We start from the raw sequence: 25,393 nt of genomic DNA on the forward strand, positions 1-25,393 counted from the left end.
TGTCTGCCATTATTGGGTGTTGGTGAATAAACGAGTGAAAGTGCGCACATATATTATCCACCGTTTCTCTCCTTTCATCACCCTACTTGTGAAGTCCTGTGATCATTTCCATGGCGACAGCCTGATTCGGTTGCCATGACACCTATTATGATGCCGCAGTGCTAGACGGCTCTTTAAAGTGGCCTGTTTTAGATGAGCCAAACATGCAATCGGGACCTTTTATTGGCCTTTAAATACATTCAGTTTAGACTCTTTCAAACTGCATAAGACTGATACAGCTTCACTGAAATGTGACAGACACCCAAGAAACATTTAATTAAATATGACTAATCAATAACCTGTATGTTAGCATTGCTCTGGTTCCCTCCACAAAACCCCAATAGGATTTTTCCATTGGCTTTTGGATTATTGCAGAAAATATGAGGATTATGATTCTTGCACATTTTGTTTATCACGATAATCTTCACAAATGAGCACAACTTTTCTGAAGCCTAACTACAATGGACAGAAGTACTAAACTAAACATAGGCTATAAACAAACTACTTCACGGTCACATGACTTGAACTTCACTGTCATTAAGCTTCAAGGCTTCCCGTCTTCATTTAAAAACCTCTTTCCCTGAAAGTGTGTTACTTATAATAGTTTGCAAGAGTGTGATTATAAACACGATGAGGCTGAGAAGTGAGTAGTTTACCTGTTAATGGACACGACAGCCTCTGTAGCCTCATTTAGACACTTGTTAGCAACCACTCTTTTTAAGACATGTCAAATAAAATAAAAAATTATGGTATTACTGATGGATTTTGAATTTAATTTTATTTTTATGAATAAATATAGCTTTATTTTTATTTCAGTGTCATTTTAGTACAAACCTGATTCCAAAAATAGTTGTCCATAAAAAAAGGAATGCAATAAATTACAAATCTCATAAACTTATATTTTATTCACAATAGAATACAGATAACATATCAAATGTTGAAAGTGAGACATTTATTGGCTCATTTTGGATTTCATGAGAGCATCTAAAAAAGTTGGGACACCGTGAAATAAGAGGCTGGAAAAGTTAGATGTACATATAAGGAACAGGCGGAGGACCAGTTTGCAACTTATTAGGTCAACTGGCAACATGATTGGGTAAGTGCCTCTCAGAGAGGCAGAGTCTCTCAGAAGTCAAGAAAGGTAAAAAAAAAAGATGCCATATCTGAACATGATCCAGAAGCGCAGGCGTTTTCTCTGGGCCAAGGCTCATTTAAAATGGACTGTGGCAAAGTGGAAAACTGTTCTGTGTTCTTTTTGGAAAACTGGGACGCCATGTCATCCAGACTAAAGAGGACAAGGACAACCCAAGCTGTTATCAGCGCTCAGTTCAGAAGCTGCATCTCTGATGGTATGGGGTTCATGAGTGTGTGTGGCATGGGCAGCTTACACATCTGGAAAGGCACCATCAATGCTGAAAGATATATCCAAGTTCTAGAACAGCATTTGCTTCCAACCAGACATTGTCTCTTTCAGGGAAGACCTTGCATTTTCCAACATGACAATGCCAGACCACATACTGCATCAGTTACAGCATCATGGCTGAGCAGAAGAAGGGTCCGGGTCCTGAAATGTCCAGCCTGCAGTCCAGATCTTACACCCATAGAAAACATTTGGGGCATCATAAAGAGGAAGATGCGACAAAGAAGACCTAAGACAGTTGAGCAACTAGAAGCCTGTATTAGACAAGAATGGGACAACATTCCTGTTCCTAAACTTGAGCAGCTTGTCTCCTCAGTCCCCAGAGGTTTGCAGACTGTTATAAAAAGAAGAGAGGATGCCACACAGTGGTGAACATGGCCTTGTCCCAACCTTTTTGAGATGTGTTGATGCCATGAAACTTAAAATCAACTTATTTTCCCCTCAAAATTATACATTTTCTCAGTTTAAACATCTGTCATCTATGTTGTATTCTGAATAAAATATTGATATTTGAAACGTCCAAATTCCACATCATTGTATTCTGATTTTATTCACAATTTCTACAGTGTCCCAACTTTTTTGGAATCGGGTTTTTACTTCAACAAAATTAATTTTTCTTTCAACATTTCTCATTTTGAAGTTTAAAAGTTCACTGTGTAATTTTTTTTCCATCAATCCTTCTTCACAAATGTGTTTTTGTCTTATCCTGATTCTCTATGGTAAACCCATTATAAGTACTTTGATGTGTGTATGGTGTGGGAGTAGCATAGGTTAGTTGGTGTTAAAAAAAAAAAAGAAGCCGAACAGAGGAGAGTCTGCCAGCAAAAAGAGAGAACCCATCAAAGCTTGTGATAAAACAAGAATCAACATTGGCTTGGCTTTTCGGATATAGTGAGAACTGAGGGATTTGAAATGCTGTAAAAGCGACAGAGATTGCGTAAGTATTACTCAAAAGGTGAGTAAGGTGTTTTAGTGAACAGATAAATTGCCACGTATAGCTCTCTAACAGAATTCTTTGTAAAGCATTATCTGGGTAGTTAACACATAAGCAGTAAAAAATTAGTCTGGGTAAAGCCAGCCCAATCTGCTGACGATTTGCTTTGGCCCTGCAGCTCAGGCTGGAAACCTGTACATTCCAGACATTTATATTTACATTCATCCTGCTTCTGTTACACATTTGAGGTAACCAATCACAGACTGGCTTATCCACCTGGCACGCTATTGGCTGGTTTAACACGATGACGGATAGAGAAGCGATCATAGACAGTAAAAGAAATGGACAGAGCGACCCCATTGACGTCAACGGCGAAATAATGAAGTCAACCTAGGAGCACTCACTTCCTGATGGCTGAGTGAACTGCGCAGGCTCAGACTGAGCTTGAAGACGTAGATGTGACGTGAGCCTCCTGTCTGACAGCTGTAGGTCTTCTACTAGTTGTGGAAAGTGAAATCTGAATCACGTTGTTTAAATATTTTCTCCCGTTGCTTTTGGCTCACTATGGGCTTCTCCCCATTCTTCCCCCTTGACTTTATCAGACTTTATGTCTCCACCCCCCGACTGCCTCATAGACAGTAAAAGATTGCTTCTGAGCGTCTCCTCCTGTCTATACGGTAATTACTCAACTGTGCGACAGAGTCGCGTTGGTTATGACCCAATCTTTAGCCTATTTTGACAAAAACAGCTTCTACGGGGCGATAGTGTAAGATACAAGGTAACGGACCCTTTTATGCATTGTCGTGTTTCTTTAGAAATAAACAATGGACAAATGGAGTCTTTAAACGCCTCAGATGTAAAGTTATTCACTGTCAAAGTGACTCAAAAATGAATGGGAGTCAATGGGATGCTAACAGCAGGTGATGGCTTGGTTAGCAATGGCCACCCCTAGGGGTGGAACGCTTTCCGAGCGCTAGATTACCCCCTTGGAAGAGATGGGCCGTTGCCCGTTGATCACGCCTCTTGTGCTCTGATTGGTTGAGGACTATCCAATTGCGTACAGAGTCATTTGAATAATGCCCGTTGATCACTCCTCTTGTGCAGAAGAAAATACAGAGCAGACTCTCCAGACCAGTGTTCAAGCTTAAATTGAGCTTGGTCTGGTGATAGCCAGACAAGTAAAAAAAGTTGAGTTGGCTCACATGATTTGAGTTTCGTGTTTCAGAATTTCCATAACGAGCATCGATGCATCCTGGCTTTTGCAGTGCTTTGTGGGACTTTTTAGCGAATATTTCAGTGAACTGGAAGGATTCTGCGATTGAGACTGCCCTTAAAATGGCCAACTCCTGATCAGTGCCCTGACTACTGAACTAGGGAGCTGATTGAGACACACTCATAAAAAGAAGGAAGGATATATGAGCATTGCACCAAAGGACAATAGAAATTAACACTTTTTTAAAATTAATTTTCAAAAAAGTAATTTAAATAAAATGTTTAGATAAAAACATTAAAACAATTCTGAGACAAAATCTTACCATGTGCACATCATGGGCTTTCCAGAAACATGACCAAAGCCACTATATGACAAGACTGCAACCATAGCATAACTGCTAATGCTAACGCTAAGGCTGCCAGTATGCAGGAAATGTAACCAAAGACTTTTATGGAAGTCAATGGGAGGCTTCACTACACTGAATAAAACGCTCTTGAGGAAACAGCTTATCATTTAATGAATCGACTGCCTTATTAACTCATGTTTTACGCTAAACAATGTTTGTTGGGAACGCTATGTAGATTTTACTAAAACAAACAGTTTTTTAAAAGGAGAAGACAGAGAAGGGAATGTTGCGACAGGTAGGATTCGTTTACAGCATTACCATAGTATAGTTATATTAAAATTTAATTGAGTGATATTGTATATTGACTAAAGAAAGTCTTGCATGTAATAACTATCCATTTTAATACATAATGCGATATAACACCAAATATAGAACATTTATTCACAAGATCAACGCGCTAATCCACAAGAAACTGATTAACGTAAACTGTAACTGACTGTCATAAAACTCTGAACAGCAGGCACTGACGTCACGGCCATTACACTGGAAGATGCCGCACATGATCCAAGTTAGCCATAACGCTTTCTCCAATGCAAGAGATACAAACCCTCTCATCCCGATATTAAGACAATCTCACATGACCTTGAATGGGGTCCTTCAATTAACCTTGTCAGTGGAATTCCTGAATTAATATCAGGATATGGTGTCACCGGAGGACATGGCTTTCAGTGGAAAAACTGAATAAATTTTCCTACGCTTTTAGAAATATATGGATACAAACATTGATTATCATTTACTAAAAAAGACACTAATTTAGGGTCCAATTCTCACTATTAACTAGTTGCTTATTAGTATGCATATTACTATTGGCTATTACTTATAAAGCACATAATACTAATAACTATTAATAAGCAGTAATTAGGAGTTTATTGAGTCAAAAGTTAGAGACTAAGATAATAAGTTGAAGGAGATGTGCCTAATTCTCTGAAATACGACTGACAGGTTTTCAGAGCTTCACCCAAGGTCAGTGGTCACGTGTGGCAGCCTCTCCACACCCCTCTGGGGCGGTGCTCTACATTTGAATATGGTTGGCTTATAGTGGCTGATTGCAGATCAGAGTGGAAGTTCAACTTCTCAGACTAGATCAAGGTCAACTCTGACTTGGAGAGGTCAGGGGAGCAGAGAGTGTGTGCGTCCTGCCTGTAATCCGCCTCATGCTGGTGGTTTGTGGCGCTGTGATCCCCTCTTTTGTGAACCTAAACCCGCCGTAGGCCATCGAGGGGAGGTCGACTTGACAGTGTAGAAACCTTTTTTCTCCATTCTCCACACACAGAATGCTGACACCAACAGTATATACACACACACACAGCAGCCGGAACCGCACAGAGTGCATCACACAACATCAAACTGCCAGCTAAGGGTTACTAGAAAAGAGCAGAACAGAAATGGGTAGAACAGGTTTAGGAAAGTTAAAAGTTATTGCCAGACGACTAGAGCAACCCTTCTCCTGGGGGTTACACCAGTCCTTCGAAGGATGCAGGCTCTGAACTGGGACACAGCAAAAGAGATTTCAACAGTGAGCTCAAAATATTTGGACACTTAAAGATGCCTCAATGTCATTAAACAACAAAACATCCAACTTGTCCAACAACAAACAAATTACCTTTTCGTATAGCCAATTTAAAAAAGTGTAGGCCATTTGTCCATGCAATAACTTTTAACCAGCTGGTGTCAGATGATTTTTAGTAGTTATATGAAGTCAATTGAGTTTTACTTTTATTATTTATGAAAAATGATTAAAAATTATACAGAATCAGGTGTGCTATTGTGTTTTACAACGCTGATGATTCAAATTTCTATGGGTCCAAATGATAAATTGCCAAATCTTTATTCTAATTTTTTTAACAGTCGGCTGTCTCAGTTCAGGCCTGGCAAAAGTGTGCATCGAGGGCGCATATCAACAGCAAAAGGGGGCGCTAGCAGGTACCCTTCTGAAACCAAAAATGACAAATGGGATGCCATACTGTCTCAAGGACTCATGTCTCACTTTCATGTCTCATATGAAAGTGCATATGAAGTGGGACAGGCCATATTTTACTGGGTCATGTCGCCCATTCCTAAATCAGCCACTGTTGGTGGATCTCATGTGAGTGACCGGTTATTTTCCCGCCCTCACGCCAGTAAAGAAGAGAAGAGATGTGGCTGCAAGAGGAAGGTGTTATTTTGATTCAAGATTATGAGGACACATGAATAAAAAAAGATGTGCACGGATGAATAATTTACAATAAATACCGCAATATTTCATTTAAAAAAAACAAGAATTAGTCTCCCTAAAGGGAAGTCATTTAGTTCTTGGACTTTTTTATTTGACGTGTAAAATGTGAATACTCACATATTTGCTATTATGTGTATTATTTAGGGTCAGGACCAAGGACAATATACAGTCTTGTTCAAAATAATAGCAGTACAATGTGACTAACCAGAATAATCAAGGTTTTTAGTATATTTTTTATTGCTACGTGGCAAACAAGTTACCAGTAGGTTCAGTAGATTCTCAGAAAACAAATGAGACCCAGCATTCATGATATGCACGCTCTTAAGGCTGTGCAATTGGGCAATTAGTTGAAAGGGGTGTGTTCAAAAAAATAGCAGTGTCTACCTTTGACTGTACAAACTCAAAACTATTTTGTACAAACATTTTTTTTCTTCTGGGATTTAGCAATCCTGTGAATCACTAAACTAATATTTAGTTGTATGACCACCGTTTTTTAAAACTGCTTGACATCTGTGTGGCATGGAGTCAACCAACTTGTGGCACCTCTCAGCTGTTATTCCACTCCATGATTCTTTAACAACATTCCACAATTCATTCACATTTCTTGGTTTTGCTTCAGAAACAGCATTTTTGATATCACCCCACAAGTTCTCAATTGGATTAAGGGCTGGAGATTGGGCTGGCCACTCCATAACATTCATTTTGTTGGTTTGGAACCAAGACTTTGCCCGTTTACTAGTGTGTTTTGGGTCATTGTCTTGTTGAAACAACCGTTTCAAGGGCATGTCCTCTTCAGCATAGGGCAACATGACCTCTTCAAGTATTTTAACATATGCAAACTGATCCATGATCCCTGGTATGCGATAAATAGGCCCAACACCATAGTAGGAGAAACATGCCCATATCATGATGCTTGCACCTCCATGCTTCACTGTCTTCACTGTGTACTGTGGCTTGAATTCAGAGTTTGGGGATCGTCTCACAAACTGCCTGTGGCCCTTGGACCCAAAAAGAACAATTTTACTCTCATCAGTCCACAAAATGTTCCTCCACTTCTCTTTAGGCCAGTTGATATGTTCTTTGGCAAATTGTAACCTCTTCTGCACATGCCTTTTTTTTAACAGAGGGACTTTGCGGGGGATTCTTGAAAATAGATTAGCTTCACACAAACGTCTTCTAACTGTCACAGTACTTACAGGTAACTCCAGACTGTCTTTGATCATCCTGGAGGTGATCATTGGCTGAGCCTTTGCCATTCTGGTTCTTCTTCTATCCATTTTGATGGTTGTCTTCCGTTTTCTTCCACGTCTCTCTGGTTTTGCTCTCCATTTTAAGGCATTGGAGATCATTTTAGCTGAACAGCCTATCATTTTTTGCACCTCTTTATAGGTTTTCCCCTCTCTAATCAACTTTTTAATCAAAGTACGCTGTTCTTCTGAACAATGTCTTGAACGACCCATTTTCCTCAGCTTTCAAATGCATGTTCAACAAGTGTTGGCTTCATCCTTAAATAGGGGCCACCTGATTCACACCTGTTTCTTCACAAAATTGATGACCTCAGTGATTGAATGCCACACTGCTATTTTTTTGAACACACCCCTTTCAACTAATTGCCCAATTGCACAGCCTTAAGAGCGTGCATATCATGAATGCTGGGTCTCATTTGTTTTCTGAGAATCTACTGAACCTACTGGTAACTTGTTTGCCACGTGGCAATAAAAAAATATACGAAAAACCTTGATTATTCTGGTTAGTCACATTGTACTGCTATTATTTTGAACAAGACTGTATTAAGGCCTTATACCAAGGAGCTGAGCAGAAAGATGATTTTTTTTCCCCCTTCTTTCAAATGAAATGAAACAAGTACAATAATACTCCAAAGAAAAATGATTGTAGATTCCAGAGACAGATCCCCACCCATGCCCAGCTGGGACGGACAGCAGCCTGCCCTGCCCCATGTGCTGCAGACACGCGCTCCGGGGATCTGAGCCACACAAAGCGTGCAGATACAGTCCGACCACCTGCAGCTCCAGCCTGTGATGCTGCACAACAACACATGGGTCTCTATGCTACAGCCTCTCTGCTCCAGATAACACAGAGCATTCCCACTCTGGCAAGCCTAATGCTGAACAACTTGTTTTTATGATGTTAATCATGTGATAACTAAAATCCCCACACCGAAATATTAAAAACTGATTTTATTACCAACCTTAGTGGCTCTACCATTAGAGCAATAATAACATTTATTTACATACATCAGTCAATCGTGGACTCCAGTAGTGCCTGTCACACAGTTGTCAGTGACTTAGGTCTTTGTAGAATACTTTTTGTTAAGTAGAAGAAGAAAAAAGGTACAAACTAACTATAATTAGGCAGGCTACTATATTTATCAATTGAACTCAATAGACCTTTGTCAGAGAAGTGCCATGATAGCTAGATATGAAAGCTAGGCTCGGTGGCTGTGACTGATAGACTCACTGTTTTCTTCTGTTGCATCTGCATTAATTAACCTCCTAACCACTTATAATTTTCCACGTTGTCTGGAGTTGTTGTTGCCTAGACATTTATCGGAAGGATATTTTGCAGTGTTTCGTTCGTAGAACAATCAAAAAATATAATAAATAACAGTACAACACATTCTCGCTAAAAAAAAAATCAAAGATGGCGGCCGCACTGCTGTGAAAGGTCTTCATTCAAAAACGCGGATCATTCAAACCCCTTTATTTTATTCAGAGGCACAAACTGAGCAAACGCATGCACTGGAGCAGTTGCTGAAACTTAGCCAAAGAACATTCTAACAGCTTGTAATATAAATTGATGAGATCTTTATAACTGTATAGCAGATAAATGCATATAAAAATCAGTTGTCACTATACTCTATACCAGGGGTGGCGAACTCCGGTCCTGGAGAGCCTCAGTCCTGCAGAGTTTAGCTTTAACCCTTATCAAACACACCTGAGCAAGCTAATCGAGGTCTGAAGGTTTAATAGAAAGCTGCAGTTAGGTGAGTTTTTTCAGGGTTGGAACTGAACTCCGCTGGACTGAGGCTCTCCAGGACCGGAGTTCGCCACCCCTGCTCTATACAGTGAGGAAAATAAGTATTTGAACACTCTCTATTTTGCAAGTTCTCCCACTTGGAAATCATGGAGGGGTCTGAAATTGTCATCAAAGGTGCATGTTCACTGTGAGAGACATAATCTAAAAAAATAAATCCAGAAATACAAATATATGATTGTTTTTAAACTATTTGTATGATACAGCTGCAAATAAGTATTTAAACACCTGAGAAAATCAATGTTTATATTTGGTACAGTAGCCTTTGTTTATTACAGAGGTCAAACTGGGTTTTTCACCAGGTTTGCACACACTGCAGGAGGGATTTTGGCCCACTCCTCCACACAGATCTTCTCTAGATCAGTCAGGTTTCTGGCCTGTCGCTGAGAAACACAGAGTTTGAGCTCCCCCCAAAGATTCTCTATTGGGTTTAGGTCTGAAGACTGGCTAGGCCACGCCAGAACCTTGATATGCTTCTTACAGACCCACTCCTTGGTTATCCTGGCTGTGCTTCGGGTCATTGTCATGTTGGAAGACCCAGCCTCAACCCATATTCAATGCTCTAACTGAGGGAAGGAGGTTGTTCCCCAAAATCTTGCAGTACATGGCCTGCAGTGCAGTCGCCCTGTCCCATGTACAGAAAAAACAAAACAAAGCATGATGCTACCACCCCCATGCATCACAGGATGATGTTCTTGGGATGGTACTCATCATTCTTCTTCCTCCAAACACATTTAGTGGAATTATGACCAAAAAGTTCTATTTTGGTCTTCTGTGACCACATGACTTTCTCCCATGACTCATCTGGATCATCCAAATGGTCTTTGGTAAACTTAAGACGGGCCTGGACATGTGCTGGTTTAAGCAGGGGAACCTTCCGTGCCATGCATGATTTCAAACCATGACATCTTAGTGTATTACCAACAGTAACCTTGGAAACGGTGGTCCCAGCTCTTTTCAGGTCATTGACCAGCTCCTCCCGTGTAGTTCTGGACTGATTTCTCACCTTTCTTGGGATCATTGAGACCCCCCGAGGTGAGATCTTGCACGGAGCCCCAGTCCGAGGGAGATTGACAGTCATGTTTAGCTTCTTCCATTTTCTAATGATTGCTCCAACAGTGGACCTTTTTCACCAAGTTGCTTGGCAATTTCCCAATAATCCTTTCCAGGATTCTTACTGATTGTATCGGGTGGACAGGTGTCTTTATGCAGCTAACGACCTCAAACAGGTGCATCTAATTTAGGATAATAAATGGAGTGGAGGTGGACATTTTAAAGGCAGACTAACAGGTATTTGAGGGTCAGAATTCTAGCTTATAGACAGGTGTTCAAATACTTATTTGCAGCTGTATCATACAAATAAATAGTTTTAATAAATCATATATTGTGATTTCTGGATTCTTTTTTTTGATTATGTCTCAATTTTGACAATTTCAGACCCCTCCATGATTTCCAACTGGGAGAACTTGCAAAATAGCAGGGTGTTCAAATAATTATTTTCTTCACTGTATGTCCAAAATATTATATTCAAAAGCTGAGTTTTATTGATCAAAGCTCTGTAGTTTTTATTGTGGGGTCAAAACATATAATGCAATAAAATACAGATGATAGAAAGGACGAACAAACACTCAAAAGCCAGATGGATTGTATTTTAAATACGCTAGCATGATTTTTTTCAACAACAAAAAAAAATATTTATGGATAATCATGCACACCTTCAGTCCATTAAGTGTCCATCTGGAAATATTAATAATATAAAATGTATTCTTACATTTACTTAAGATTTAACAGAAAAAGACTTACCACGACCTGAAGGGGACGTTTTTACCACTATACTCAAAGGCCTTTTACTTGGCATATACAATTGTGCACAACAGGGTTTATTTGTGTTTTTCATGTTGATCATTAGAAGTATTAGAAATGTGTGTATCAGGCATCAAATATGACAACAGACTTCATAAGGTTAACTTCTTAATATATAAAAGCAATATCTGACTCAAGGCAATGCTGATGTTTAGAGCATTCTCGCTTGTGTGATTTTGCTTAAATATATGAAACTTTATTACCAGACAAAATACAGTTAATAAACATTAGGGAAACCAGATGTTCGTCTACTAGATGTGGTTTTATTTCCGCTTACAGTACATTCTACAGATGCACGCGTGTTACATTACCTTGAAACAACATGGTCATTTTAATGTCGCCTCTTAAAAACGATATATTGGTCCTAAAAATATAGAAAGGAACAAATTTAAAGTCACAAAAACTGTACATTATTAAAAATCCACTAACACCACATTTGGTTGAATTTTCTAGTACTGTCTTCAGGTTTTCCATCTGTAAAAAAGAAAGAGAGAAGCAAATATGTCCCTTTTTGTATGAGGAACACAGAGCGAATGATGCGTTTCCTGCTGCGCACGTTGAGTTCAGTGTATGAATGAACATGAATAATGTGCTCTACTGCGCTCCTCTACTCAGTGCTGTACTATCCTGCTTTTGAATACTAAGGGGGACGATGAAAACACTCAGATTTTGCAAATCTTTAAGGGTCCGTTAAACCACTAATGATGCAAGGCATTTTCATTTGAGAAAGAATGTTTACAATGTCCTTTTTGAGGGAGTTGGTCCAGGTTCAAACAATCACACACACACATCATTAAAACACATAAAAACTCAGTCTAAACATCTGAGGATGCAAAGGTTTCAGCAAATCATTATGTTCATGAAAACCAAGCGAAGATACTGTTCCAATGAAAATAAGCGGAGCTAAACAAACCTATACGGTCATAAGTACGTACATATCCTTTCCATATAAACCAATATCAATACAGTCTAAAGGTTTTTCTCCTCACAGACAATACCAAGCAAAAGCTTCCAAAATGGCTATCTAGCTAGCGGCGCTTTTGTTGAAGCGGTGAAAATTATTCTGCTATACGCCAGATTTCATCATGAACAAACACTGATTTTCTGGGTTTAGGGGGGATAATAGAGAAAAAAAAACCTTAAAGATGGCAAACCTCCAGTTCATAAGACCAATATTCTACAAGCAAAAAACGTGATGAGTTACACGTGATATAGTATGTTTACTGGCCATTTCATGAGTCACCTATACATCTCTCTACGACATGTCTGTACAGTTTCACTACAGTCTATTGCTATTAAATAATCCCAACTATTTTTTTCCGTCTTTAAGTGTATATATAGTATATAATAAAAAATATACTGAGGAAATTGCGTCTAGTCTCGAAAGCACGTTACGTTACATTTTCAATCAAGGGGACACGCGTGGTCCACGAGCAGTACATTATGGAGCAGAAGGCGTCAAGTAAATGTTCGAACGTCCTGATAGAGGTGTGTCTCTGACACGTGACATCAAGTGTGACCCAATCAAGTCCTGTAGAAGTACTTCTACCCCCAAAGGAGTGACGGATGAAGCTGAAAAAAAGATGAGAAGTTTGTACGCCGTAATACCAGGTGATAAAGAAATGTTTGAGCCTTATTCAAGGTGGGTGGGTGGGGGGGAGGGGACCAGATACTTTTAAAACAAACAGAACAAATTTATACATATATCTACATGTGTATGCATACATAGGACTGGAGGGCTCTCCAGAAAGTTTTTAGTAGTAATGAGCCTCAATCAAAGGGGCGTGGCGTTTCGATGCGTCCTCCCATGCAGCAGAGGGCAGCGTCTCTATTTGTCCTTGTTCTCGTAAAACTCCGCCCAGCGGCTCTCGAAGAAGCGCCGCATGGAGTGGCCGGCCTTGCCCACCTCCGACGTGTCCTCGTTGAAGAGTTCGCAGTTGTTGAAAACCAGCTGAGCGTCGGCGGCAAACTCCTCACAGCTGCAGTATCTGGGACAGGTGGAAACACAGCTGGAAATTAACTTTCGGCCAAAGGGTTGGAGGGCAGAAATGGTGATCTTTAATTAGTGTTTTGACTGTGTCAGTGTCTATTTCGGTTACAACATGCGTTAAAGGAACACCCAGACTTTTTGGGACTTATTAACCGTATCCCCCAGCAGTGATGCCAGTAACGCGTTACATAGTAATGTATATGTACATAGTAATATATGTTTACATAGTAACGCGTTACTCTAATCTGACTACTTTTTTCCAGTAACGAGTAATCTAACACGTTACTATTTCCAAACCAGTAATCAGATTAAAGTTACTTATCCAAGTCACTGTGAGTTACTATTTCAGTCATTTTCCTTAGTAAAAACCGACAGCCTATCAAAATTCTCAGCCCGAGTCCGGCTGAAACCAGTGTTTTTTTTTTTTTTTTTTTTTACATTGTTGCAGCCATTTAAATAGTTCAGTTTTGTTTTTAATGTCAAAGTAGTTATATTTCGTTTCGTTTCTTTATTAACCTAATTAAGAAAAATGTTCAGGGCAATTTTTTGTTTGTTAAATTAAAGTTTATATAGGCAAGACAATTCAAGAGTTGGTTTGAGAGACTAGGCTATTAAACATGCGGTTAACTCACTGGGTCGTCACATAAAAAAATTAAAACTTTAATTTAACAAACAAAAAAATTGCTCTATACATTTTTCTAAATGAACTTAATAAAGAAACTAAATGAAATATAACTACTTTGACATCAAAAACAAAGTAGGCTAGTTATTATACCACCACAAAGGCATTTTTGACGAGCTGAGGCAGGCTGATAGGCTAGCCTACTGCTCGCAACGGCGCTGAAAAAAACGAAACGAGCTACACAATCTAAACAAAAACGGAAAAAAAAAAGAACACGCAGGTTGTCTTATAGCCTACCTTACACTTCAGCAAAATGAATATAAATTCGATCTTCAATTCCCGCGGTATATGCTCATTTAACGGAGTTCACATCAAAGCAAAAGATTCCAGCATTTTATTCAGCACCCCACTTCAAATTCAAAGATCGCAATATGAGAGAGAGAGCGACCTAAGCACTGGTAAGATCATTAGTCTAATTATTTTATATTGAAGATGATTGTGTTTTGTGTGACTTATTTTAAAGTTTCTTTTACGGCCATTTGCGTTGGCTTGCTTTACTCATTTGCAGCTATCTGACTACAACATAACACGCTCTCACACATTTATTTTTTAATTATTTGCCAGGAGTAAAATTTAAACATGTGGTTTAAACAACCAGATACATTTACATTTGTCCGGTTTCGTCTGAAATGCTTTCATGCACCTTCTGAATTGGTTTGTTTGAGTGATCGGAATTAAATACGTCTCTAAAGACTCTCGGAAGGCATTTAGGCCTACTCCTGGTCATTTCGCAATCAGATAGATACCTGGTCAGAGAAAACGAATGAAGGAACCAGTTGTAAAAAGGCCATAACTCTAGCAGCTGCACTGAAGAAATGGACTCTTTAACCCTGCGCGAGCCATATCTTGACAGTGGCGTAAGCTATCATGGTCTCGTGTTGTTTCCACCAGCGCAGCACATCTCATTGTTCCTTTAAATTATTAAAATAAATATAGAACGAAGGAGCAGTAAATCAAACGTTTATTTTAAAGCACTGAATCGTCTTTGAATCGCGATTCATCCGATTCTTAGCATTTTACATCGAGAATCGGCCGAAATTAGGGATTCAAAATACATGTTTCAAGATCGATGCATATGCATCGTCAGGATTTGTAATCGATGCATCGAGAAAACAAGTGAATCGTTACACCCCTAAACTATACACGTCTCAGCATGTAAATAGGAAACTGTTGGTGTTATTTTGTCTCTTATTAAGCAGTAGCTAGCTGGAGCCGTTTACCTCCAGTCTCTGTGCTAAGCTAGGCTAGCGGTGTGATGAGAATGGTGTGTGTGGACTTATCTAACTCTGGGGGAAACGGTGAATGAGATAAAGTCCCAAAAAGTCAGCGTGCTCCTTTAACATCAGTACACAATTGTTAAATCCGATTACTGTTAAATTGGATATTTAAGAACTGATAAATGATTGAGGAAAAGTTAGAACATTAGTTTGGACATTAGTTTATGAATAGATGTAATTAATAATATATATTTGTCTTCTCTGCTCTAATTGGTCAGATGGTCCAGTCTGCGGTGATTGGTCCAAAAAAAGGTTAATATAATAGCATAAATAAATTAAACAAATAGTCAAATTGTTTTTTTTTTTTATCTCTAAAGACCATTTCTGTGTTCACCTCATGACTCAACACTAGTGTTCATTTCGTTAACGACTGTTTTTTCCATGTCTACTACGAGACGAAGACAAGATGACACAAATGTCCTTAAACGATAACTGAGACTATATCAACATGCAATATCGTTGACGAAAAAAGATGTTATTAAGGGGGAAAAAAAGAGTAAAGTTGGAGCATTGATGCTTGCGGTTGCCAGATTTCAGTAATTGAATATCCCCAATCCGAGCGTTCCTGTTAAAAGAGCACGTGTTCTATCCGGTGTTTTACTTAAACATGTGCAATCTGGCAACACGAGCTCTCTCTCACGCACGCTTTTGATGTTTTGTGCGACTAAATCTGCCATTGAACCTCCTCAGTGATGAACTGTAATAAATCCACAGATCTCTTGACTATTGCTGAATAACTGCACTTACTCTGTGAGACAATACAGTATTGTTTGCTGTTGTTTTGAAAGAAAACATTAATTTAAAATAGTGAAATTTCACATAAATTTAGTTTGTTGTTTTTTCCTAGACAGGGTAAACCCAGCCCGATCTGTCTGCGATTTGATTTCGCTCTGCGGCTCAGTCTGGAAACCTGTACATTTATTTCTACTGCTTCTGTTACACAACCAATCATAGACTGGCTTATCACCTGGCACGCTATTGGCGAGTTTAACACGATGACTGATAGAGAAGCGATGGGCCGTTGCCCATTGATCACGCCTCTTGTGGTCTGATTGGTTAAAGGACTATCCAATTGCGTACAGAGTCATTTGAATAATGCCCGTTGATCACGCCTCTTGTGCAGAAGAAAATACAGGGCAGACTCTCCAGACCAGTGTTCAGTCTTTAATTGAGCTTGGTCTGGTGATAGCCAGAGAATATTTTTCCATTAGGCCTATATGATAAATAGCCTATAATAAATCATTACCAGATGAGGTAAAACCTTGAGAACTCCTCGATTTGTGCTTAAAGGTTAAAGTGCAACAATAAATACATTTCTCAAATGACAACCATAGCTGTGATTATAATTTTGAGCAAAATAATCAGGATTTTCAGTGCAGCATGATTGATGCACACTGCTCAGACATTTAGTCGACTAAAAATTGACTAAACAAAAACAGGACGAGGTTGTGTAAATATGATAACTGAAAAGCACATTTGACACTGGACTAAGACTGAGACTAAATTAACAATAGCTGGCGAAATGAACACTGCTGTAATGCTGTGATTGGTCGAGTCCTCTTACCCGCCCTGCAGAAGTCTCTCCCGCATGGTGAGGAAGTCCATGGGGTTTTTGATGATGCGGCGGTAGCCCGGCACCTGGCGGGGATTGACCGGCTCCAGAAAAGGCCAGGCGTCGGAGTGAGCCTCCATTTCCATCAGAATGATCCTACGGCACATCAAACAGACCCGCAATTACTCCACTCATTTAGACTCGGGTCAGAGAGGAATACTCAATCAACAGATCATAAATATATATAAAAGATATGTAGGAATAGGGAGAGTGCCACTTAAAAAAAAAAGTTATAAATGTATAGACCCTTTTACAGCCCACGTGATCAGAGTTGCGCACGCATTTTGGCAACGGAAGTGGTGTTGTTCCCTAGTGGTTCTAACGTGTTAGTAACTCCAAAAGTTTATCAAAACGGTTTCCCAGCATCAAAATGTTTGGCTGTTGCGTTTTCGGTTGCACTAATCGCTATTCCACCAATGGGCTTAAGTTTTATAGGATTCCGACAGGATCACGGCCGTTTCTGAAGAACCAGCGGTACCTGTGGCTGCAGGCGAATAATGCATTGATTGGAACAAGGACATAAAAATGCTTGCATAAAAAAATTCATTTGTAAAACATTTACTGCACTTGAAACTTAATTATTTATAATAAACCTCCCAGCATTGGCTGCCACTGGTGTGTATGTACCCCCCATCCCCAGATTATCATATCAATAATCACAATTTCATTTTTAATGACTTTATTAATAGTTTAATTGCAAAATAACCATCTGAGAAATGTATGCAAGCAACATAGTTGCTATTAAAGTACTATAGCATTACAAAATTAAACTTTAAACAGAAGCGTGTCGACACGAATCAATAGCAACATAAAATGTAAGGAAAAGGATAAATGTATGTGTGAAGAATAAGAATAAATGTAGAAAATTGTATTGGACATTCTGTACACACCCACAGACGACGTATTCATAAGCATCAAGTGATTTATATGCTTGTCTCGGGTGTACACGCTCGGTTTCTCACCTAAATACGTATATATCCGACCACTAAGTTATATCTGGCCATCTGCTAACGTCTTCTATCCACTCCACTATAGTACACGGATCTGGAAGCCGAATACCATTCGATAAAGTCAACTCTTTAAAATAACTTTCTCGGTTTGTGTTGCTTAATCCGCTCACGTAGCTTGACATTCTGCTGATTCTCGCCACAGTTTGTTGCCAAAATGCACGCGCATACGTTGCTACGTCATCATTGTATACAAACAGTAAAAGGGTCTATTAAACAATGAAAAAAGTTAACTTCTCAAACTCTTCAAGACATTTGAAATGTTTATTTCAATTAATGTTAATGAAAGTTAAATTTAACCAATAATTAATAAAAATAGTAATGAGGTCCAAATTATACGATGAATCTATATAAACGCAACATTTTAAATGGCACTCAAAAAACATTTCAGTTTAACATGAGTGGATAAAGAAAAACAATTTGTAAATGACAAAATAACAGCAACTGGACGATCCAAAATGAGCTGAATAGTTTCATAGGACTTGATGAATTGATGTTGAATTGAGAAACAAATAATTGCAATGCATTGATGAATCAATATTTTTACCCAGCCCTAATTTCAATGTTACACTTAACTAATATTTTAATTATTCAATCGTTTTAGAATGCCCCTATTATGCTGTTTTAAAGGTTCCTAATTTTGATTAGCAGTCTACTACAATATAAAGGATTCGGTCTCTCTAAACCCCCTCTTTCTGATTGGCCAGATGGCCCAGTCTGTTGCGATTGGTCTGCTCTGTTGTGATTGACAAGTGGTTTCAGGAAGTTCAGAATCGATTATTTAGTTTGAGAGACAATACATTTAATGTGTCCCTCCTGATTGATTTTGAAAATATCATTTTTTCCCCCAGAGCTGAAGACTCACTCGCAGTAGGTGAGGTCAGGCTGATTTCGTGTGGTCATCCTCCTGCGCTTTGAAGGGGAGATGCTCGTCCCACTTGAGGAAGGTGCAGTCTCTTTTTGTCGTGTGGTCATGCCTCGCCTGTACCCATCGTCCTCATCTGAGCTATCTTCTCCAAGACGCCGTTTTCGCGGCTTTGATCGATGGCGCGATGAACGCTGTGATCTCGGAGTGTCTCCGTTTTCCTGCAAAAAAAAAAAGTCTCATAAACAAAGGCAAAAACTAAAATATACAAACACAAAATAAGTGCACATTTTACACGATTACAATGATTTTTACGTTTTACATTTTTCACGATTACAACGTAAATCAGATGAAAAACCAGCAGCTGAATATTTCTAAATGTACATACCTTGGAAACACAGGTGGGACAAAACCAATCGCCTTCTGGCACCTGCATGACCTTTGGCCTCAGGCAGAACATGTGACACCCGCGATCACAGCCGTCACACAAGAGCAGGTACTCGTCGTCGTCACCCTTCCGGCACACCTGACACGTCTGTGGACACACACACACACACACACACACACACACACACACACACACACACACACACACACACACACACAGATTTACTTAACAGCCCTATTTGAAAAGGACTAGTTTTCCCATTTAGAAAACTAGCCTCGTCCTTATTGGGCTAAACATTTATGGTTAGTGAACAAACACTGTACATGCCTTTCGCTAACCTAAGCTTGAACACTTGGTTTCGTAACCTGGTCTGAAGCAGATTTGGAACGCAGTGTGTGTGTTAGAAATCAGGAATGCCGAGAGAACATTGAGCTTGGTACTGGGCCTGTCGCAATAATCAATAAATCACACAATATATGTAAATGAGCTCAATCATTTTTTGTGATATATGATATTCGAGTGTGGACTCGATTTCAAAGGCGTGATCCCCTGTTCAGGTGCACATAAACGCCAACGGAGAATGACAAGTATTAAAGCCATTCCTCAAGGGAAATTTTTATTTACTATTTATTCAAATTAAAAAAAATTATTTGACCCTTAACTTCCATGATCTAAAGTATTAAAAGGTTGTCATTTGAAAGTGTGCGGGTCTACTTGCATTATTATGCTGTTATATTAGGATTATATATTCAGTCGCATAAAATAGTCTTAAAATTACAATAATATTGTTTATTGCAATTATGTCTGGGACGATATATCGCAAAACAAAAAGCAGTTATCGTGACAGGCCTACTTTGTACTTTTATGTCTTCAAACCAAACTTGGGTTTTCAGCTGCCAAAGTTTAAATCCTTCTGGCTAGCGTGCTTCCCGTAATGTTTAGGTGGAGAGAAGACGGTCTTTTGTGGCCGTTTGAACACATTCAACCACACGAGCGTTTTCACTACAAAAGCAATCCGCTCCAATGTGTTTCCCACTACCTCTGGAAGTGGACAAATGTGGACACGTACATCTCATAGACGTCTATTCAATCTCAAAATGTTTAGAGCCCATTTACACCATCGTCCACTTGACCAAAACATCTCTTAACACAAGGTGTAAACGGCCTTAGACAGTCATATAGACCTAAATGTGATTTCTCCATTTTAGCGATATCTGTCAGGTACAGTTCAGGCCAAAAGTTTGGACACTACTATTTATAATGTTTTTAAAAGAAGTTTCTTCTGCTCATCAAGCCTGCATTTATTTGATCAAAAATACAGAAAAAATGTAATATTGTGATATATTTCTACAATTTAAAATAATTGTTTTTCAATGTATTATACTTTAAATGATCGTTTATTTCTGTGATCAGAGCTGAATGTTCAGGATGGTTCCTCCAGTCTTCAGTGATCATGATCCTTCAGAAATCATTCTCATATGAGGATTCATTTTCAAAGTTGGAAACAGTTCTGCTGCTTAATAGTTTATCATAACCTGTGATACTTTTTTTTATAATACTTTGATGAATAAAAAGAAAAAAATGAAGCAAAGGTTTTAAAAATAGAAATATTTTTTGAACAACAATATACACTACTGGTCAGTATTTTTTATTTTTTTTATGTGATTAAATTGTTAAGCAATTTAATGTGTTAAATTGTTAAAATTGATAGTAAAGGGGATTTATATTATTTGAAAATATGATTTTATTTTGAATAAATGCAGTTCTTTTGAACCTTTTATTCATCAAAAATATTCGGCAGCAGAACTGTTTTCAACACTCATAATGAATCCTCATATGAGAGTGATTTCTGAAGGATCATGATCACTGAAGACTGGAGGAACCATCCTGAACATTCAGCTTTGATCAAAGAAATAAATGATCATTTAAAGTATAATACATTGAAAAACAATTATTTTAAATTGTAATATATCACAATATTAAAAAACAATTCTGTATTTTTGATCAAGTAAATACAGGCTTGATGAGCAGAAGAAACTTCTTTCAAAAACATTACAAATAGTAATGTGTCAACTTTTGGCCTGAACTGATATGCATCATATATAATGATCATCATCCTTCAGGCTCTGAAGCGGAGCGTGTGTGTCGTGTGTGTGCTCTCACCACTTTGATGATGGATCTCTCCCATGCGATGGCTTTCTCCAGCTGCAGCAGACACAGCGAGAGCTGAGATGCACTGCGGCAGCGGTCCAGGCCCTGCCGCCACGTCCTCAACCTGGGTGTGATCTCACTCTCCAAGCTATACAGACAAACAAACAGGTTTGTTATATTAGTGACAGCGTCGAAGGCTTTTCTGATGTCGAAATCCAAGTCGCCTTTGGCTTGGCTCGCTCAGTTGGGGACACTAAAATTATGATCCACTATTCAACTGAATATATAAATAAAATTAATTAATTAGGTCTTATTTAATTCTATAAACTATAATACTGATCTGCCAACACTGTCACTCTATGATAGATTAAAATAAGCCGATAACATCACTGTTTTCTCCAGAACGACTGTACAGCCAAATCTAATTTTGTTGCAATATTGTCCTGTTTGACACTGAGAAGCTGCTTTGACACAATCGTCATTATAAAAGCGCTATATAAATAAAGTTGATTGATTGATATGCTCCACATGTATTGTATAGTATATGTTAAAACAAAGATTGATTATTATGATTACATAGGATAATAATGAAGTGCTATTTGATGATAAAGATTATTTCTCCAAAGAACTATAATATCTGCCCCACCTAACAGCATCTAACGGGACGTCCTCGCCGCCCGGCGGAGGGGTGAGAGGGGCCAAGCGGACCACCTCTGCCAGATTCCACAGCGGCTCCTTCAAATAACGCCGCTCCACGTTCCGCTCCAGATTGGCCAGTCGGAGGACAGCCATGTCCAAGGGGTTGCTGGGCACACGGAGCAGGTCGGACCATTCCTTTTTAGTCTTGACCATCCAGTCGTCCTTCGGGTCGACCTCGTGCTCGTAATACTGCAGGTCCTCCCGCGTGGAGTCCGGCTCGGGAGGGGTATAGATCTGAAACACATGTCCAGTGTCGGAAACTTTCATTCTGACCTTAGCTTTTCTTAATGCCATGACAGCTTCGAAGGCTTTTCTGATGTCCAAATCCAAGTTAAAACATACTAACAGATAAAACAACTAAAATCACACACAAGATTAATACATTTGTAATAATTTTCAGGATTTTTTTTTAATAAATGTATTTAGAAAATCTAAACATGACTACATTTATTAATTGTTATTTATATTTATTAAATGTATTTATTATTATTTAGGATTTTTCTTTATTATTATTTTTTAAATCATTATTACTACATTTACTATATTATTTAAATAATTTCATAATAGGAATTAGTGTTGTCAGGTTACCAAAATTAAGACCAGACTAAAATACCTCAATACTGATATTAAATCGATACCACAGCCCCCCAAAAAATAAATCCCCAGTAAAAGTAATTGAATAATAAGAGAACAGAACTTATTATTCATCGTTTTATTTATTTTTTAAACTAAAACCTTTGGCCAGTATGTTCCTGCCCTGGTTTTTGACCATTCTCTCCCCTTATTGCAATAATAATCGCATGCCAGTGTGAACATCCTTACAGAGATGTTTGCAATAATCACGTTTTTATCAATCATGTTAACATTCACTTTTCTGAACAGGTTGGGGTGACCAAAATCTTATTTCATGATACCAGTAATTAAACATTTTTTTACAATGTAATTTTATATAATTTTATCTTTGATTTTAAAAACAAGCAAAAAATGCAAATTAAAAACATGACAAAAACACAATTACTGCATTACAATTGAACTAAACTCAGATATTAGTTGACTAAATCTACTGTAGATTTAGTTGACTTAAACTAAACACAATTCAGGGGACTAAAATATGACAAACTAAATGGCATTTTAGTCAAAAGACTAAAGCCCCTTTCACACTGCACGTCGGACCCGCAATATTCCCGGGTCGCCTTCTGTGTAAAAGCACCACGTCCCGGAATTGATTACCAAACTAAACCCGGGTCGGGGACCTAGTAACATTGCAGGATTCGACCCGGGACGAGCGCTGTGTGAACAAAAGCCGAAACTAATGCCGCAACGTGTACGTAGTTATCGTGCGACTCCTAGAGCTTGTTTTTTCAATAATACAACCCTGCAGTGCCAGAAGAGCTCGTCTGTGTTTTAAACGCAGAGTGTTCGTATACAAAAGAAACTAAAATTAAACAAGCAGAAACGTGCGCAAACTGGACACAAGTCGAGACCACGGAGCTCCTTACTATCCGCGCTGAAGCTGAGATCGCTCGCCATTATACGTCACATCAGGATGTCACGTGTCAACTCGACCCGGGACCGTTACGGGTTGTGTGTGAAAGCGCACATATTACAGTATTTCGCTGGCAGTGTGAATGGACCAAATCTAGCGGCCCGGGAACAAATGCCGGGTCGCATTATCCGTGTATTTGCCGGAATCGCAGTGTGAAAGGGGCTTATGACTAATACTAGATCAAAATTTGCTGTCATAATTAACACTACATTCATTTTTTTATTATTTAATTTAACCCTTATTTAACCCTGATTTACGCTTAATAATTATGACACAACCTTATGAAATGGCTCAGTCCTGAAATAGTGTAATTCTCTGAGCAGTTTCCTCTACACATTAGGATCAGCGGACTCTGAGCTCGAGTGTGTGGGCTGCTGGTTGTCTCTACCTGAAATTGAGAGCTTGATGATTCCTGACTAGACTCATTTTCACTCTCTGCGTTGGGAATGGCCACCTGGAAATAGAGATGGTGGACATGATAAAGTGAGTGTGCTCGTGTGTTGTAAATGCAGTATAAGCAAACAGCACCACCCTGTGGTCACTATTTGAGCAAGACATTATATTGCTGTGATTCTTTCAATGAAGGAAAAAATATATTTTGAATCTGCTCAATGCGCTTCATTAACCTTGAGCTGAAGGTCTGCACCAACTACCCTCTGCTCCAGGTCCTCCACCCACTGGAGAACACTGACGTCTAACTTCAGGGCTCGCTCCTGCTCGCTCCACGCCTGTTTAGACGCCTCCAGCAGGGCATCGCCATCCTCCACGGTCTTCTGAAAGATGGGATCTGGGAAGAAATGATGCAAAAGAACGCACTAAACATGCTGCCATCAACCAAAGCCTGAATGGGCCCTCTGCATGTTCCTGCTCCTCACCGGTCACGGGACGTCTGCAGACCTCAGCCAGATACTCCATGTGTTTAGAGAGGTGTTTGTGGAGAACCCTCTCTCGAATGCCTCGTGGGTGGAGGGTGCTCAGGATGGCCGTCAGCTCCTCCGGTTCTTTGATCCACCACCAGCCCTTCACCATCTCTGTAGTAGAAACAAAGACATTTAGGGGGCGTTTTCAATTGGAAAACTCATGCTTTTTGGCCATTCATTTACACGACAAGCATTTTAGGGGCCTGAAAATGCTTTTTTTTTTTTGCTATTAAACAATACCGATAGGGTCTCTATATAAACTACAAGAACACATTCGTGAAAATGGTGTCGTTGCTGCATTACGTGTTCAGTCTAGAGGTGCGTAGTGTTTCTGCTGGAAATAAAGAGCTTCAGATTGTCATTTAAGATAAACACATCTTTCTTGGTGTATAAACAATTTTTGAATATGTAAATGGTATTTTGTGCTTTTGTGCCAACAGTGTCACAGATAAAAATCTGAAGTGAATGAAAATTAACTGATGCATTCTGCTCTTAATCTATAAAACACTACTGAGGTTTAGGAATTCAGGAATTGTAAATCGTCATAAAACATGTCAATGACTACCGTCAACTGATTGGTTACCGACATACTTCAAAATATCTTGTGTTCAGCAGAAGAAACAAACTCACATAGGTTTGGAACAGCTTGAGGGTGAGTAAATGATGACAATTTACATTTTTGGGTGAACTATCCCCTTAATTTTACATTTTTATGATTTGATTCATTATTAGTTTTTTATCAACTCCTCTAAAATCCTCTGGGCCAGATAAAGCTGCCTTATTGACGTATTCAAATATTATAAACATGCATCCAATGGCAATTCCTATGTTCAGTATTTCAAAGAAAACCAGATGGTAAAGTTGGCAAGGCTTAGAAAAGCACTTATAATCTACAATGCAGGATGGGCAATAACACCTTTCATTGTCAAGTCACAGACATACAGAGACGCTGCCAACAAGACTATTGTCATACGTAAACTCAGATCTCTCTCAGTTAAACCGCGTCTTTTGCTTCTCCTTTCTCGAAGCATCACTGAACCTATTCTTTTGTACTGTGCCGCTTGCTATTTCAACATGCTCTCTTTAACTAATAGAAATAAGCTACTTAAAAT

At 38.9% G+C, this 25,393-nt stretch overlaps 1 protein-coding gene across 2 annotated transcripts in view; it reads right to left on the reverse strand.

The window, feature by feature from the left end:
* Positions 1-11,387: 11,387 nt before the first annotated feature.
* baz2a (bromodomain adjacent to zinc finger domain, 2A) overlaps positions 11,388-25,393 on the reverse strand; it is a 53,568-nt gene continuing 39,562 nt past the window's right edge. For both annotated transcript variants that reach the window (XM_067446917.1, XM_067446916.1), the window contains exons 22-30: positions 24,237-24,392; positions 23,988-24,148; positions 23,750-23,815; positions 21,763-22,049; positions 21,129-21,264; positions 18,966-19,112; positions 18,578-18,798; positions 16,658-16,801; positions 11,388-13,132 (exon numbers count right to left, since the gene is read on the reverse strand). In XM_067446917.1, the coding sequence (XP_067303018.1) occupies positions 12,973-13,132; positions 16,658-16,801; positions 18,578-18,798; positions 18,966-19,112; positions 21,129-21,264; positions 21,763-22,049; positions 23,750-23,815; positions 23,988-24,148; positions 24,237-24,392 (1,478 nt within the window). In that variant the 3' untranslated portion in view covers positions 11,388-12,972. The remainder of the gene's footprint in view (positions 13,133-16,657; positions 16,802-18,577; positions 18,799-18,965; positions 19,113-21,128; positions 21,265-21,762; positions 22,050-23,749; positions 23,816-23,987; positions 24,149-24,236; positions 24,393-25,393) is intronic.

The sequence above is a fragment of the Pseudorasbora parva genome, chromosome 6 (genome assembly GCF_024679245.1).
Source record: "Pseudorasbora parva isolate DD20220531a chromosome 6, ASM2467924v1, whole genome shotgun sequence".
NCBI lineage: Eukaryota > Metazoa > Chordata > Actinopteri > Cypriniformes > Gobionidae > Pseudorasbora > Pseudorasbora parva.